This window comes from Taeniopygia guttata, chromosome 2, assembly GCF_048771995.1.
Source record: "Taeniopygia guttata chromosome 2, bTaeGut7.mat, whole genome shotgun sequence".
In the NCBI taxonomy this organism is placed as follows: Eukaryota; Metazoa; Chordata; class Aves; order Passeriformes; family Estrildidae; genus Taeniopygia; species Taeniopygia guttata.
Window position 1 is genome coordinate 76,900,021 of NC_133026.1, and position 18,077 is coordinate 76,918,097.

Here is an 18,077-nt window from a genome sequence, read left to right on the forward strand (position 1 = left end):
AAGCATTACTGATTGAATGTCTGCCTCATGTACTCTGGCACAGCAGCAAAACACTGGACTGAGGCTTGGCCTGAAGTCCATTGTACAGCTCTGCTGAAATTACTTGCAAGACATGATAATGTGCAGCTGCACAGTCACTCTTTTGTGCACCAGCTTAGCATTGTGAAACAGGGCATTCCTAGGGGATGTACAGAAGTATTTGTGCCATTGTGAGACACATTGGTTTAATGTAGATGTACAATGAAGCCAAGTTACAAAACATGTAAAGAGATCCTCATAGGTGTGGCAAACCTACGTCTTGTGAGCAAAAGCTGTGGCTCTGGCTACATTGCTGGTACTGCTCTCTGTAGCTGCTGGACGGCTCCCAGAGTATAGACACTATGCTGGCTCATGTGGCAAACAGTGCTTACATCACCCCACAAAGACTGGTGCTGACAATGTGGTGCAGGTATATAAGGTGAACTCCTCAGGAGTAACCCCATTTCCTATCAGGATGAGCCATGGGTGATATCTTTCCTGTCCTGTATATCTGGTTTCCTTTGCAAAGACCCAGGAGTGCATGCAGGAAGGGAACTGCAGCATAGAACAGTAACTCCTCAATCTGAACAAACATTGGATCAAGAACTGTGAAACACAAGAGTAAGAAATGTAAACAGTGAGATTGAAAAATTAGGGCTAATTTTTAGCTTATACTAAGACATTTGCCATCAGGTGTCCACTTAGGTTTCTTGAAAGGTTGAACAGAAACAACACAAATGATCTTCTCTCTGGGGTAAGTAACAGTAACTGCAGTGCCTCTGCCAAGGTAAGTCATGCCTCCATTACTCACTCTGTATGAGAAGGTTTAAATTGCTTCAGTGAAAGTATTGGGCAGAAGGCTTAAAATTAAACAAAAAGAAATAATTTTTTTACACATGACCACACTGTAGATTTCAATAATGCTGCTTGGTGCCAGTTTAAGACTACAAGTGGGTTGATGAGAGCCTTGGAAAATACATGAGTGCATTAGAAGCTGTCAGCTCTAGAAACCCTTAAAGAGACCCTAAACAGCTCATAGAAACTGGGAAACTGCAACAGAGGCATGTACAGAGACTTCACATTAGTTTATATTTGTCTTGTTTTTATTGTCAGAGTCAGAGCATTGAGTTAACGAACCTTGAAGAGTGTCTGAGATGTATTTGTTCACATCTGTATCAAAGCAGACACTTAAAATGGATATTGAGAGATTACTATAGTCAGTGTCTTACCTGTATACTTTCAGCCTGCTTTTTTCCTAGTTTGTTATTTAAAAACTCAGTTAAGGAGAATGTCACTTGCCTGAGAAGCATTTAGAATCTTTATTCTCAATGTTACCAAGAAAGATTTCCCAGAGAACTGAGTTGCAGTACCTTGCTGCAGAGTATCACTAGAATACTGCTGGACCTTCATAGAACCCACTCAAATCAAACATCCACACTGACTGTGCACCTCAGTAGTCTGTCTCTCTTTCTGATGTGGATTGTGACTGTTCCATTCTAGACTCATCTACATCATGTGTTCTAATTTACTAAGATGAATGTCATGACCACCGCCATCAAAAGCCCTTCTAAAATAAAATAATACAATAGCAATTGCTTTTCCTTTGTCTGCAGCATCTGTTATCTTTATAGAATAAAAGTAGATTATTCTGATATAATCTATTCTCAAATACACACAAAGTTACATTGTTTTTACTCTCTGTGTATTATCCTCCCGGTAGTCTGACAGTTACTCGTTCCATTAGTTCTATTTCTAGAAACAGAATCTTTGTTGATTGGTTACATTTTCTGCCTTCTTTTTAAAATTCTCAATATGTTTACTCTTCCCATTGGATGAAATGCCACTTATTATCCAAAAATTGTCGAAAGTGATTTTTAACAGCTCTGAAATTTTATCAGCCCGGTCAAGATGTGTCCTAGGACATAAAGGTGCCATCCTTGCCTTGGCACTGACCACTCCACTAACCAAGATAATTAATAGTAGTAAGGCAATCACCTGTCTGATGATGGAGAAGGTCTGTGGAGCCATGCTGCTTTTCATTTATCCATGGACTGAGGCATACCAAACAGAGGATACTTTGAAAATGCTACCATTGCACTTTAATTTTCAAAATATGCACTCTGCTGGTCTGATCATCTATGCTCTGTGCAACATCTGTAAGTCTAAGTGATTCTTTCCATATGGTGAAAGTTCTGGAGACTAACAGGCTAATTTGTCCAACCAGAATGTACTTATTTATATAAGATTACACTAGGATCTTTGGGGCAAGGGGAATTTGCAATGCCATATGTGTTAATTTCTGTGCCAGAGAAAATGATTTTAATCCACTGCAATTGTATGTGCTTTGCCCAGGAAAATTATACTCTTGATATCTTATTCTCTCTGCTGCATTTCTGAACTTCTCAGACAATGGGAATGCTCATCTGTACTTGAATAAAATCTCATCTATTTTTTAGTCTCCATCCTTGCATGCTTGATTACTTAGCATGCCACAGAAACAGGATCTGGTAGTGTTTGCTCCTTACCAACATTTGCCAAAGAGGATAATGCCAATTTCAAAATTGGTGTAATTTTTGGTATATATTTTTGGTGGAAGACAATAATATTTTTGTGTCTCTTAAATAATTTCTGTAAGGAAATAAAAAGAATAAGACAGACCTGTCAGCTGGCTGCAAACAGTATTTGAGTTATAATAATGAATTGTGAAGGTACAAGCTAGGGATTGTGAGACTGTTTGGACTGAGCATGTTAGATATTGGAGGACAATCTCTTGTATCTGTCAAGTTCTCACTGTAAGCCCCCTCCTGATAGCTGAGCAGATGTATGCTGATGTTTGACTATTAGGTTTGACAGGAAAGGGAATTGAAGCTGATTACTGAACTCTACAAATACTGAGTATAACATAATTTTGGACACTGTCAGTGTCTCTATTAAAAATCTGAAAGTATTGTTGAAGTTAGTGTAGGATTTGTGATATATTTTGCATCAAACACACAGGTGAAGAAGTCTTCACAAAGTCAGTTTTGACAGTGAGTGTAAAAGCATCTGAAGCGAAGAATGTCAAGATGACTGAAACCCCCTGTAAATCATTGCTTTGGATACCTTTCTCTCCAGCTGGATACCCTCAGAAACTTCTCAACTTGAAAGAATTATTTGGTCAACTTGCTTCCAAAGCCTATTTCTTTTTTTCAGTGTAGCTGCAAATACAATAAACTTAAGCATAGTGAAATGAACTGGCACTTCAGATTAATGTCAACATCTGCATGAAAATACTTCCTATCATTGGATAGCACTATTAGCTATATCTAGTTTATTTGGATAGCTGCATTTAGTAATGCAGAATTCTCTCCATTGCAGCTGCAGGCTATTAACCTAGAACATGACCTCGTTTAGTTATTACTTAAGGCAATAATAGTAGTGATACAGATTACAATGAAGATCCCTTGAGAAAAAATACAGAAATTAAACTCTATGTCACCAGAATTTTTCATGTCCTATAGTGAAACCAGTATATTAATGAAAAAAAAAAAATACAGGGAAATAATGTGGAAACACTTAGCTAAATGAATCTAATTTTTTTGGATTGACTTCTTTACTAAGTATCAAAGATGAGGTTAAAGGACCAGTGTGTGGGGGCAGTAAGAAGAGCAAACTCTATTAAAATTATTTAGGAAACCAAATCAAATGCTTTAGGGCACAAGCTGAACACCCCTGTGACTAGGATTTGAAACATAAATTTCAGGTAGGCTTTACTCAGTATGGAAATAGGCCATATGAACTTTCTTTGAAAGTTAATTACGGACCATTGGAGGAAGCAGGACATTTCATCATTTGGACTCTTGATCTTCTATGGCTTGATGAGACCTATGTTCCTATGAACATCTGAAGTTACCACAGGTTTCTGTTCATTTTCTTGCCTCGGAATCCCCTAGGATTTTTGTGCTGTAGTTTCATGTTTATTCAGAACACAATATCAAATTTGATAAAAATTCAGTAATGGTGTTCAATTGGACAAGAATGTATGCATCTTTTTTTTGTTTCTGTTTGATATCAAAGTTACTAGTGAATGTGTATGGGCATGAGAAGATAAAGTATATAAATAAGCAGAAAGATCAGTTAGCTGCTGAGCTTTGCTCCCAGGACCTACAGCCTTAAAGTGCTAATTAATGGTAGCTGCAAACTTCTCATATGTGTATCAGCTGTGTAACATTGCAAATTGGTATGCTTTGCAAGGGAACATTTCCTATTAAAGATAGTAAAACTCCTTTTCCCTGTGATTCGGAGAAGCATGATCCCAACATAAAAATATAAAAATCACTGAATATTACTTTTTACTTTGGACAAGATCATCTTGCTCACTCCACTCTCTGAATGATTCATTGCAATATTATCAAGAAAGAGCTGGGAATGTGTATCATAAAGAAAGGACAGACCCATTTCAAAAGAGGTGATGCTATCAGGAGAAGCATCTATGAGAAGAAAATACATACAAGGATGAAATTTAGAGTAACATATTAAAATATCTTTCTTCAGATTTTAATTAAATACCCAGGTTTATCTTCCACGTGGTGCTATGCTTCCAGCACTTGGCTAAAAAGAGCTAGGGATCTCTAGGACAAGCAGAATTTTAAAAGTTCACAGCCAGTCATGGAAGCTTTATAAAGGCTGCCCTATTTCACCTGAAGACAGACACAGCTGTCCATACATATTCATGCATTTAATTCAATAAAAGGTAGTAATTAGTTTATACTGTGCACAACTTCCGGATGCTCTCCTTCCTCTCTTGACTGTAAAAGGCACATGCTTACCATAAATGATGAAAAAAGCATTTTAGTTAATCCTGAGGCATTCTACAGTTTGACTGCTTTGTAAGTATCCCTTTATCTACTACAGCAGGTGAAAAAAACCAAACAGTCATCTATGGTATAATACTTCCCTCCTGCACCATGACTCCATAAATATGTAACACAGCCAGAGCAGCCTGTGGCAGCCTTTCAAGCCAGCGAGAAAAGATACCCATTTCTTTAGTGTGTGCTGGCCAAAAGTCACTTTCTTTCCTGCAATGGAGCGGGTTGGAAAAAGAACGCTTTTTAGTTAATTCTGGATCTTCCACACCACAACATGATTTGCTATTTTCCAAATATTTAGGATGGCTCCTTGAGGAGACATGCCCTGCAGGGTCCTTTTACCCTTGGCAGCAAAGCTCTTCAAGATGGCATGCTGCTATTTGTGGCTCCCTACCACAGCTGCACATCAAATATACAAAGCAGCAGCCAGGCAAACTTTGGCAGTAGGAATAAAATTATAATGTGAGGACTGGAAGAGAAGTTACTTGCTTTTTATTGTTCTGGTAAGAAATTAGTAATCAAATGTACAGAATAAAGTAATTGCTTGCTGTTCTAAGCAATTGTTCCAGAAAGAAGAGTTTGTTACCAAGAGCAAAAGGGTCAAATTCACTAATTGTATATTCATGATTAGCAGTAGGCTTAATCTAAGAAAATTTTGAAGCTGTATCCAGGATCTGTTCATCCAAGTTAGCATTTTCCATTTATCTGTTTCTCCACCATCACCACCCCAAATGACAGAGGCAGAAGAGGAACAGTGACAAAACAGAAGTGGGAGTGGTAATGCTTTGGTTCTTGAGAAGTCTAGAGAAAAAGTGCAGTCTGACTTTGCCCCACTTCTATTTTTGAGGTGATTGATTAAGCTTTTATGTGGTTACATGCACATTTGTTGCCATTTTGAATGCCCTTAGGTACCCTGCCTGATCTCCAGATGCTACCCCAAAAAGGCATGGATTTCCTATGGCGTATCTGCAAGTTCAGCGTGAATGCAATCTTAGCTTGCATCCAGAGGACACAGCTTTCAGATAAGCACACTTAAAGTTTTCACTGAAGTGTCTGCCACTGCGGCTGAGATCGCTCCTGTCCCAGTGCCTCCACAATTTCCAGGCAAGTTATATTTTGCAGTATAACTCGGGCAAGTTATATTTTGCAGTTTTAATAGTCAGGGACTATTCAGACTGGTTGCAGGACAATCCCACAGTCTATCCTTTCTCTGCAACCCTTCTTCAACAGGGTCACATGTCAATAGCACATGCCTTCATCTCTGCAGGAGATTTTATTCAACTGAGTATTCAGGTTCAAGTTTGAAGTAAGCTCAGTGGCCTTGCAAACAAAAGCTACATCTGGTAGTGAGAGCATTCATCACTAGCGTGCCTTCCTGTAGTGAACAGAGTGTGCAGTGAAGGAGGCAAGTACCACACATCCATGGGGTACCTACCTCCTTTGTGTACTTGGTGTTTTGGAATGTCATGTCAATGAAAGACAGAGACACTTTCCACAGGCCAGCCCTGGATTTTATGGCACTGTAGGCATTGCCATGGTTCCCTTTTCTGTCCCTGCCCTGTCCTACCTTGCTTGCAAAGTATCATAGAGCCATAAATAAAGAATCTTTCCTAAAAACTATCCTTGAGTTTTCATATACTCCTACTCAACACCCATCTCCAGGAATCACCTCCTAGCAAGGTACAGAAAATCCTATATTTCCTTTACTACACATTTCAGACCTTGATTAAACACTCATGAGCTTCCATCAACCATTTTCTTTTCCTTTCCCACACCAGATAACATGGTCCTGCATTGCCTCACCTTTTTGCAAGGTTTTTCAGAGGAAGAAAATGAACTAAAAAAAAAAACCTAAATAACCAACTTAGCCAACATCTCGATCATCTGGCAGGAATCTAGGATCAGTGAGAATGGAGTATTTACTGTTTCCCCTTTAAGAAGCATAGAAGATGTAAATTTTGTTATATATAACTTTCTAAAACAAGTATTTCTGAAATAATATAATTTAATTAGCAAATACAGTGGATTTTGTAAGAACTAGAAGATCCTCTTCAGTGATGTAACACCTTCCTAATCTAATCCAATGTGGCTCATGGTGATTTTATATATTTTCCTACAAATTTATTACAAGAAGAACTTTGGCTCCCAGTACACATGGGCAATCTCGCAATGCCATGAGATAGCATTTTATCATTTTTTAAATTCTTTTTTGGGAGGCCTGGGGGGCAGAAAGATAAAGAGAACAAGAGATTGTTTCATGGAAAAATGCACTCAAGCTGCAACCTTGAAATTATAAAGTCTATCTCCAGCTCTTCTATTGAATCTCACTAATGTTTTGGAACTTTTAGGAAGGAAAGGCTCATATCTGCAGGAGCCGTTCTCTTTTTTAAGAGTTAATTAACAGATAACTGACAACTTGCTCAAGTCACTTCTGGCAGAGATGGAAAACTCTCAGTCCAACCAGAGCAAAATCTGTCAGTTTGCATTTTTTCTGCCACAGGTTCTCCAAAAAACGCTAGATTAGGTAATTCTGTAAGTTATGCTGATTGATCTTAACTGTGACACATTCTGTGGCTGAGATCACACAGGCTGCAACAATTGCTGCTGCATCAAGGGTGGCAGACTTGGTCTTTTGTTCAAATAACAGGGTCTTGTATTTTTAATTTTTAATTGAGACTTGGAGACAAAACAGACCTACCTGTGGTGTGATAAATAACGAGAGCAGTGCTTCTTCTGCCAGGAATGAACATCTCAGACCCAAGTGGATGCCCTCTTCCTTTCACCATGGGAATAGCAGTAACATATGTCAGCAAAATACTTACTTAGTTGCCCTTTGTGGTTTGGTTTATCAAGAAAAATTTTCATTCTCACTTAATGGGTATTTTTACTTGAGTTTTGACATCAGGGTATAACTATGGCAAGCTCCAGTTCCCACCATCACAAAGTTTCTGTTGTGAAATTCTCATCCTGCCCTGTGTGTACTGAGGAGCTAACCACACCAGGGTTCAGCTCATGGCGGCATCCCCCAGAAGGTGTTTCCATAGAAGAAGCCATATTTCACTGCCTTGTTACAAACATTGGTCAGTTTGCAGTTTTTCAAGTCATCAGACATAGTCTGGAGGCATATTGAATGGACTAAAGGACAACTATAAGGATCTGGGAAGATGTTACATTATTTTTGATGTCTCATCACTACTCTCAAGGTTTGATGTTGCCTGTACTGCATATTATAGATGCCTGTACTGTATATTGCAGTCATTCTGATGCTTATAGACAAAGAAATACAAAGAAAATGTTTGGGCTTTTTTTTTACAAAAGGTGGATTTTTTTTTTTTTCGTGAACATGTGAAAAAGGATTTGACCACCTGATACTAAAATAAATTCACTTTGGCCTTGTACAGTAGCTTTTCCTCATATATCATCTAATGGAAAGGATAATTGGTATTCTGTCATTTCTGTTTCAATTAACTGAACTCACTGATGCCGCCCTCTAGAATTCGTGACAGCTGATTATTTCCAAAATAAACCAAGTTACTAAATTTATTTGCAAACAAAGATTATTTCATTCTGGAATCCATGCTAAGCCTTTTTTCTGTCCTCAGCAACTGGTACAAGAGAAAATGTTAAGAAAATTATTTGAAACAGTTAAAGATCAAAAAGGAGACTATATGTTACAGGAAGATTATGGTTGAGAAAAATTAATCATAGGTAGTTTCAAATGTTTTAAAAAAAATCAGCACCTTTGATAAAAAAACAGCATACTGGCAATTAAGACAGGAATTGCAGCAGAAAAGCATAGCAATTATGGATGGTATGATACAATTTCAAGAAGAAAAATTGTAATTACAATTAATTATAATTGTATTATATATAAATATAATATAATGATATAATTGTATTATATATGAATTATATATGTATTATAATAAAAAATCAGAACTTTTATGTCATCATCCATGTAACATCTGAAAGCATGCTGGAATAATTAGGGAAGGAAAGGAAAAGAATGCCAACCACCATTTCCCAGCCAATGCAAACAGAAAGCCCTACAGAGATCCGTCAGGGCACCACAGACTCCTGTTCCAGGAGTGCTGAGAGGTCCCCAGGTGCGTGATGGTAGGATCTGGTAGTCAGGGCATCCCTCAGGCTCTGGGGCAGCCACAGCCCTGTGTGGAATTGTGTTATTATATGTTATATTATGTATAAGGTCATTCCATGTATCCCCTCGCGATCTGTAGCGACCCCCCGGGTTCTCCCATCTCCCCCCATGGTTTGCCTTCCTGAGAAAGTGCCAAGTCACTGTGTTTACATCCCCCAGACCATCTGTCAGTCACGCGGCGGGGTCGGGAGATGACCTGGCACCCTTCCATCTGTCCATCTCCCATTGGACCCCTGCACCCCACTGTCCCCAGACCCCCCATGGCGTTATCCCATTGGCTGCCCTGGGTTTCCCCTGTTCGGTACTTATAGTGCGGGTTGGGGACGCCCGGTGCTTTTTCTCCCGCCTGGCCTCTGCGTGCTGCCGCAGGCTTTTTCTCCCGCTTGGCTCCTGTGTGCTCCAGCGGCTTTTTCTCCCGCCTGGCTCCTGCGTGCTGCCGTGGGCTTTTTCTCCCACCTGGCTCCTGCGTGCTGCCGTGGGCTTTTTCTCCCTCCTGGTTCCTGCGTGCTGCCGCGGCTCTCTCTCCCGCCCGGCTCCTGACTGCCACAGCCGCCGCCACTTGCATCTGCTCCGCAACCACCGCCGCTGCCCCAGGCGATCGCGGCCGCCCCGAACTGCCCCGTGATCGCTGCCGCAGCCGAACTGCCGCTGCCGCTGCTACCGCTGTCGCTGCAGCTCCTGCATGTGCCGGCCGCAGCGCCGCGGCTCTGCACACTGCCTCTCTTGGCTCGCAGCCAGCTTCGGAGTGCGCCGCCCCGCCCCCGAATCGGCCAGGCGGCACGGACAAACTCTAACTCAGCACGCTGCAGTCTTTTCGGTTTTTGCCTTCCCAACCAAGCCGCAATAAACCGAGATTTTGCCCGCGGGGGAAAAAGTCTCTCTCCTTTTATTCGCCTTGGGACTTGCCTCGCTCCCAGACCCACGCAGCACCGGCCGACACCCGCGAGGGTTCGCCGGAAAACACGGAAGTTGCCAGCGCTCCCCGCCCCCACGGAGCTAGCTGGGACAAAAGGGGGGACAAGAGAGCGCTAAGGCAGTTGTGGCGCCCAAACGCGTTGCTTGGGAGGTCCAAGCACACAGACTGAGGACCACTGAGCCCCGAGAAGCTCGTTGATTTACCTCATGGATGTTACAACACCCTCGCAAGCCACGGTTCCGTTTTAAGGAGCCAGGGCTTCCAGAGGGGTGGGGCCGGCACCTTTGGCTGCCATAGCCGAAGCTCGGCCCCCCCACGGCGAAAACTTCGCAGCTGGACTTTTCGTTTTGCCTTTGGATGTCGCTGGACCCGTGGTGAGTTACCGGGGTCCCCCTGGGCTGGGTACGCCTTGCTCCCTTTGGGGTGAGTTTCTCTTTCTCCCACAAGAGGGCGATAAGAGCCCACATTTTGTCTCCCACTGCAGGGCGTGTGTAAGGGAAGGCTACCCAGCGTCTCCGACAGGTGTCTTTTTTTTTCTTTTGTTATTTTGCCAGCCACGAGGGTTGTGACACGCCTTAACATCGACATAATGGGTGCAAAAATGTCTGTGTCACAGAAGAGAATTTATGTTCAAACCCTAGGAATTTTAGTTGGGGGAGGGAAGAAATGTAAAAAATCAGACGTTAAGCATTTTGCAAGGTGGCTTCTGCAGTCTTTCCAGATTGTCTCACAGGCAAATTTGTACCAAGTTCAATTCTGGGATCGAGTTGAAAAAGAAATTGCCCAAAAAGAGGATCAGTCCCTCTCAATTTTTATCCACCTGGCAATCCAATTGAAAAACATTGTCAAAGATAACTGCGAAGGGAAGCCAGAGCCACCGCAGAGCGAACGCTGCCTCCCAAGCCCCCCAAATCCCCCAAAATCCCTCTCCTATCCCTCTCTCCCTAGCCCGGGGTTTCTCAGACAGGCATCCCGGCAAAACGAGCCGCAGGCAGATTCTGGCCTCTCTGCTAACCCCCAGGCTCCATCGCAGGACGATGCTGGCATCGCCCTGCACCCTTCCCCTCCCCAAACCCCCTCTCTTTGTAAAGTTGTGAGTTTTAAAACCCCAGATTCCTCTCCAGGACCTTCCCCGGACCTTTCCCAAAATGATTCCCTTCCCTGCCCCAGGGCACGAGATGGAGGGGACCGCATAGCATGCCCATCCCCCTCCCTCCGTGCTTTGTCTCCTAATGACCCCCTTCGCCCTACAGCCAACCCCTCCCACTCCTGAGACTTCTCCACCTACTCCTCCTCTCCACCCCCTTCAGGCACCTCCCCTAATGAATCATTCATCAGTCCTCCCTCCGACCCCGCCCCTAGGGGTGAAATAACACCAGCCACACCCCCTAGCCCTGGTCCTGCCTCCGCCCTCGGTTCCCGCGACCTGCCCTCTGGTTCCCACGCCTCGGTTCCCGGGGGAGCGGGGGGGGAGGAAGAGGGAGGGGGGGAGGGGGGAAGCTGCGACCTGCCGCAACCCCTGCTTGCCTTTTCTGCCGCACCAGTCACCTACACCCCGCGGCAGAGGGGCAGACCCTTGGCACAGTGGGCCCCCATCCCACAGGCTGTAATTAGAGATGTTTGCAAAGCCCAAAAAGACTTTGGTCGGGAAAGTGAATACTTTAGGGGACTTTTAAAAGTCACACTTTCCTCCAACGAGTACGTCCCTGCTGACATTCGCGCTCTGTTTTTGTGCTTGCTTGCTCAAGCTGAGTTTTGGGTATGGGAGTCTGCATGGAGGCGGGAGGTACGGGATGCATTACCGCAACTTTGGGCAAAAGCCGAGACCTCCTCTGACACCGATGGAGGCATGCTAACCATTGATCACCTGTGCGGGATGGGGGATTGGGACGTGGCAACAACACAGGCTGAAAAGATTCCAAGGGGGGCATTGGCAGCAACTGCCAATGCGGCAGAAAAAGCATTTTTTAAGTTAAAACCCCGTGGTCCTGTTGTTAACTGTTTTTCTATTAAGCAGGAGACACAGGAGTCTTTTGTCAGTTTCATAGACAGGTTGTACAGGGCAGCTGAATCGCAGGTGCCAGAGGAGGGATTGAGGCAGGGCATGGTGAAGCAAATCGCCCTGCAGAATGCCAACGAGGCCTGCCGACAGGCGATGCTGAGCCTGCCCCTCGACCCAGAGCCAACGCTCCAGGACATGCTGGACGTGTGCGCTCGAAGGGTCACCCTGCCTTCAATAGACCCTCAGGGGACACCCCAAATGCCATCACGGAGTCTCCTTCGCTGAAGCCCACATGCCATCTGCGGCTCCAGCTCCTGCACGCCGCTTCACTGGGCCACCACCCAAAGGTTACCATCCAGGACGGCCCTGCAACCTCTGCAACAAGAAAGGACACTGGGCATCTCACTGCCCCCTCAAAGAGGACTTCTTGCGTTTTAAAAACCAGCAGCAAGGGCAAGGTGCCTCCAACTCAGGGGGACATTCAAAAAACTGATTTCCCAGCGCAGTCCTTCCCTGCGTGAGGACACAAATTTGGTGGGAAACATAACATCAGGGGGCAGGAGGGACAACACATTAGCATACCCACCTGAGGACAATAACTCTAATACCAAACATGACATTTCTGGAGTGCACAATAGGGGAACAAGAGCTGGAGAACCAGCCTGCGTGGGAGGAGTTGGGAATTTCATCTCACAGGCATGGCTTGGTCGGGACCCCGACCATCCCAGGCCCATCCTTAACACCCAGTCCAACTTCTCTCCATACAGGTTGGCCCTAACCGAACCCCTACTGCTCAGGGACAGCAATTGGCACTTTGTCACCGTTGACACACAGGACCCAGGGACCTGGAGGAAACTCCACAGTAAGTACATCGTCCTTGGGGACACAAAATACACGCCACTCAACATCACTATCGCACCCAATTTGACACCTGCAAACCCTAAACATCTGGTGCTGTGGCTGCACTGTGCTCACCCGCCAGTCTACCTTCCCAAAGGGCAAATCATCACCCAGGCCATACCTGTATCTGGGGCCCCCATCTACCCAGAAGATCTATGGATGAAGACCGCAAAGGAAATCTACAAGGTGTGTCAGGCCCAGGTAATTGGGAAGGATAGACCCAAAATTGAGTGTTACATGTGGAATGGCGGTGAGCACAAGTGGCTTAACGGCCTCTTGGACACAGGGGCAGACGTCACAGTCATTCCCTCACGGGATTGGCCATCGCGTTGGGAGTTGCAGGACGTGGCTGGACACATTCAAGGTGTCGGAGGGGCACAATTGGCAAAACAGTCAAAAAACATCATCAAATTTGAGGGGCCAAACAGACAGACAGCTTACCTGCATCTGTTTGTTCTGGATTACACGGAGCCCCTGTGGGGAAGGGACCTGATGGCCCAGTGGGGGGTCACATTGACCATTCCTACCCCCCAGGTTTTTCGGGCAGAGGTCACTGAGGAGCGTCCTACCCAAAAGTTAAATTGGCTCTCTGATGTTCCAATCTGGGTAGAGCAGTGGCCGCTCAATAAACAAAAATTGAAAGCGCTCCAAAAGCTCGTGGCAGAACAACTTGCCAAGGGACATATCCAAGAAACAACATCTCCTTGGAATTCCCCCGTCTTTGTCCTGAAAAAACCAGGCAAAGACGAATGGCGGTTGCTCCACGACCTCCGTGCCATCAACAATGTGATCGAAAATATGGGTCCACTCCAACCAGGGATGCCGTCCCCCACAATGTTACCCAAAGATTGGGAATTGGCTGTGATTGACATCAAAAATTGCTTCTTTCATATCCCCCTCCACCTGGACGATGCACCATGTTTTGCCTTCTCGGTTCCGTCCCTTAACCGAGAAGCCCCAATGGAGCGGTACCATTGGCGAGTATTGCCACAGGGCCTCAAATGCTCGCCCACCATTTGCCAGCGGTACGTAGCTTCATTGCTGACCCCAGTCCGTACAGCCACCGAGGGCGTGATCATCCAACATTATATGGATGACATCTTGATTTGTGCTCCCAACGACGATCTCCTTACACACGCGCTTAACCTGACAACTGATGCGTTGGTTGCTGCAGGGTTCGAGCTGCGAGAAGATAAGATTCAAAAGATGCCACCCTGGAAGTACCTGGGCTTGGAAATTACCAAGCGGACTATTACTCCGCAAAAATTGGCCATCAAAACCAAAATTCGGACCCTAGCAGCTGCGCGGTTCTTTGAACTGAGTGAGGCCATGGTTAGGCATCACAAACAGAGACCTAGCCCCTCTTTTCGATTTATTGAAAGGGGGGGAGGAGCCAAGTTCCCCCAGGGAACTCACCCCAGAGGCCCAGGCAGCTTTAATTAGGGTCCAGGAGACAATGTCTGCCAGACAGGCCCACAGGTACGATCCGGACCTGCCTTTTAAATTCATCATATTGGGCAGACTGCCACACCTCCATGGTGTGATATTTCAATGGACAGACACCCCAAGGAAGGGCAAGGACCAAGACCGAAGGGATCCACTCTCCATCATAGAATGAGTCTTCCTAAGTCACCATCGGTCCAAGAGAATGACAAGGCCACAGGAGTTAGTAGCGGAACTGATCCGCAAAGCAAGAGCTCGGATCAGAGAGTTAGCTGGATGTGACTTTGAATGCATTCACATTCCCATCAAATTGGAATCAGGCCAATTCACCAAGGCCATGCTAGAACATCTGTTACAGGAAAATGAATCCCTGCAGTTCTCTCTAGACAGCTACACAGGCAAAATTTCAGTTTTGAGACCAGCCCACAAAATTTTTGAATCAGAAATTCAATTCGCGTTGTCCATCAAACAAATTCAGAGCAAAAAGCCACTCAAAGCCTTGACAGTTTTTACAGACGCGTCTGGGAGTTCCCACAAGTCTGTGATAACTTGGAAAGACCCCCAGACGCAGCAGTGGGAGACAGACATTGTGGAGGTGGAAGGCTCTCCTCAAATAGCTGAGTTGGCTGCCATCGTCAGGGCCTTTGAGCGATTCTCTGAACCTTTTAATTTGGTAACCGATTCGGCATATGTGGCTGGTGTAGTGTCTAGAGCGCAGGACGCTGTTCTGCAGGGTGTGTCCAACGAAGCCCTGCACAAGTTGCTCTCGAAACTGATTAAGTTAGTCTCCCACCGAGAGCAACCCTTTTACGTGATGCATATCAGGTCACATACCAACTTGCCAGGGTTTTTGGCAGAGGGCAATCGGCGTGCCGATTCTCTCACTGCCGCCCCGGCTCAGGTAGCTCCGCTCCCAGATAAGTTCCAGCAGGCTAAGATCAGCCACCAGTTTTACCACCAGAATGCGCCCGGGCTGGTCCGGCAATTCCACCTCACTCGTGACCAAGCCAGAGCCATTGTGGCCACCTGCCCGTCCTGCAAGTCGCTCCCCCTACCATCGGTGAGCTCAGGGGCAAACCCTAGGGGTCTGAAGTCCTGCGAGGTATGGCAGATGGATGTTACTCACATCCATTCCTTTGGGAGGATAAAGTACGTCCATGTCTCCATGGACACTTTCTCTGGGGCAGTCTTTGCTTCTGCTCACGCAGGGGAGAAAGCCAAAGACATTGAAAAGCATCTGATACAGGCCTTCGCTATGCTGGGCGTCCCAAAATTGATAAAAACAGATAATGCCCCCGGGTACACATCCAAGGGATTTGCCAGCTTCCTGCAGCAATGGGGAATAGGGCACAAAACTGGCATCGCATATTCCCCGACAGGTCAAGCCGTGGTGGAGCGGACTCATCAGAGTCTCAAACGCATGCTGAAACAGCAAACACCAACCATGAAGGTTGAGTCCCCCCAAGTTCGGCTCGGGCGTGCCCTCTTTACACTAAATTTCCTGAATTGTTCTTTTGAAAACCTCAACCCACCAGTCACCAGGCACTTTAGCAACCACAAGCTGAGCAAGGTTAGGGAAAAACCACCAGTGATCATCAAAAATCCAGAGACTTGGCAGCTGGAAGGGCCCCACGAGTTAGTTACCTGGGGACGGGGATATGCTTGCGTGTCCACGCCCTCAGGCCTGAGATGGGTCCCGTCCAAATTTGTCCGGCCATATGTCCCCAAACACCAGACTGATAAGAAAAAGGATCCTCAGGTGAAGCATGCAGCCCTCCGCAGACGGAGAAAGTCTCCCCCCTTCCTTTTTGATTCAGCACCTTCTGTTTCAGAGCCTTCCCTTTCACCATCCAGTTCCCGGGACTCACCTTTCCCTTTTGATTTAAACCTCCCCTCCCCAGAATGCTGACTTATGTTGCTGTTGACATTCACTGTTCTTATTATAAGTTTTAGCAATGTTAAAAGGTTTAAAGATCATCAATTCCACCGTGCACATCGACCACGCAGTTTTCACCGCCCCATCAGAGCTGACAGCCGCTCAACGTAGACAGCCAGAGAAGAACCGAGCAGGCATCGGGTTCAACGATGGGGAACAGGACTTTAAAACCTCCCATTTAAGTTATTTTCTGTTCTTTTCTTTTGAAAAACAGAAGAGGGAGTTGTGGAATTGTGTTATTATATGTTCTATTATGTATAAGGTCATTCCATGTATCCCCTCGCAACCTGTAGCGACCCCCCGGGTTCTCCCATCTCCCCCCGCGGTTTGCCTTCCCGAGAAAGTGCCAAGTCACTGTGTTTACATCCCCCAGACCATCTGTCAGTCACGCGGCGGGGTCGGGAGACGACCTGGCACCCTTCCATCTGTCCATCTCCCATTGGACCCCTGCACCCCACTGTCCCCAGACCCCCCATGGCGTTATCCCATTGGCTGCCCCGGGTTTCCCCTGTTCGGTACTTATAGTGCGGGTTGGGGACGCCCGGTGCTTTTTCTCCTGCCTGGCCTCTGCGTGCTGCCGCAGGCTTTTTCTCCCTCCTGGTTCCTGCGTGCTGCCGTGGCTCTCTCTCCCGCCTGGCTCCTGACTGCTGCAGCCGCCGCCACTTGCATCTGCTCCGCAACCACCGCCGCTGCCCCAGGCGATCGCGGCCGCCTCGAACTGCCCCGCGATCGCTGCCGCAGCTGAACCACCACCACCGCCGCTGCTGCTGTCGCTGCAGCTCCCGCATGTGCCGGCCGCAGCGCCGCGGCTCCACACGCCGCCTCTCTTGGCTCGCAGCCAGCTTCGGAGCGCGCCGCCCTGCCCCCGAATTGGCCAGGCGGCACGGACAAACTCTAACTCAGCACGCTGCAGTCTTTTCGGTTTTTGCCTTCCCAACCAAGCCGCAATAAACCGAGATTTTGCCCGCGGGGGAAAAAGTCTCTCTCCTTTTATTCGCCTTGGGACTCGCCTCGCTCCCAGACCCACGCAGCATCGGCCGACACCCACGAGGGTTCGCCGGAAAACACGGAAGTTGCCAGCGCTCCCCGCCCCCACGGAGCTAGCTGGGACAAAAGGGGGGACAAGAGAGTGCTAAGGCAGCCCTGGGGGGAGGCTGGCACTGGCCAGGCATGGTGGGAGCTGTGGCTTGGGTCAGGGCCAAGAAGCAGAGGCTCATCTTAAAAGCCCCTCTCAAAGGGGCTGTGGCTTCTCCAGCATCCCCAGCAACAGAAGAAAGGGGATGCTTTCATATTTCCAAAAATTTCCATGTTTCCTTCATGCACTCAGAGCCCCAATGTGTACAGAAGTTCGAGAAATGCCTCAGTCTTCTGCTGAGAATGGATGCTTCTGCCTATATAGGGATGTATCATTGTTGAGTAATACTGGTTCAATAGGAAACTAGGTATGCATTTCCAAAAATGCAAGAGAGCAGTGTGAAAATAAAGATTGTCATTGGACAAGTGGTTTCTGCCTGCATGAGATTTGAATTGGTTGACATAACTGTAAAATCTTCCACCGCAGGATGAGTATGTGTGTTTATAACAAAAATCAGGCACGCTTAGTGAACCAGCAAATAATCCACTGTCACTAGCATGGCTATTAACCATCTGCAGGAATCTTTTAGTGTAAAAAAGCTGGACATGAAAATGTGGGAAATGGCCTTATTACTCAGGAGCATGTTTTATGTTGCATTAAACATGCAACATTAAATATGCAAAATGTATTTAAAATTAAACACATTCCTACATCCAAAATGCCTCATTTTTGTTTACAGGTGATCTCTACGAATCTGTTTTATTGTAAAAGGGGTGTACAT

The 18,077-nt window shown here is 46.0% G+C and overlaps 1 protein-coding gene across 1 annotated transcript in view; it reads right to left on the reverse strand.

Annotated features, from left to right (window-relative positions):
* Window positions 1-18,077, reverse strand: part of LOC140682353 (uncharacterized) — a 42,337-nt gene extending 24,260 nt beyond the window's left edge. Inside the window, exons 1-3 of the mRNA XM_072924270.1 lie at window positions 18,034-18,077; window positions 16,741-17,231; window positions 15,930-16,021 (exon numbers count right to left, since the gene is read on the reverse strand). Coding sequence (XP_072780371.1) covers window positions 15,930-16,021; window positions 16,741-17,231; window positions 18,034-18,077 — 627 coding nt within the window. The remainder of the gene's footprint in view (window positions 1-15,929; window positions 16,022-16,740; window positions 17,232-18,033) is intronic.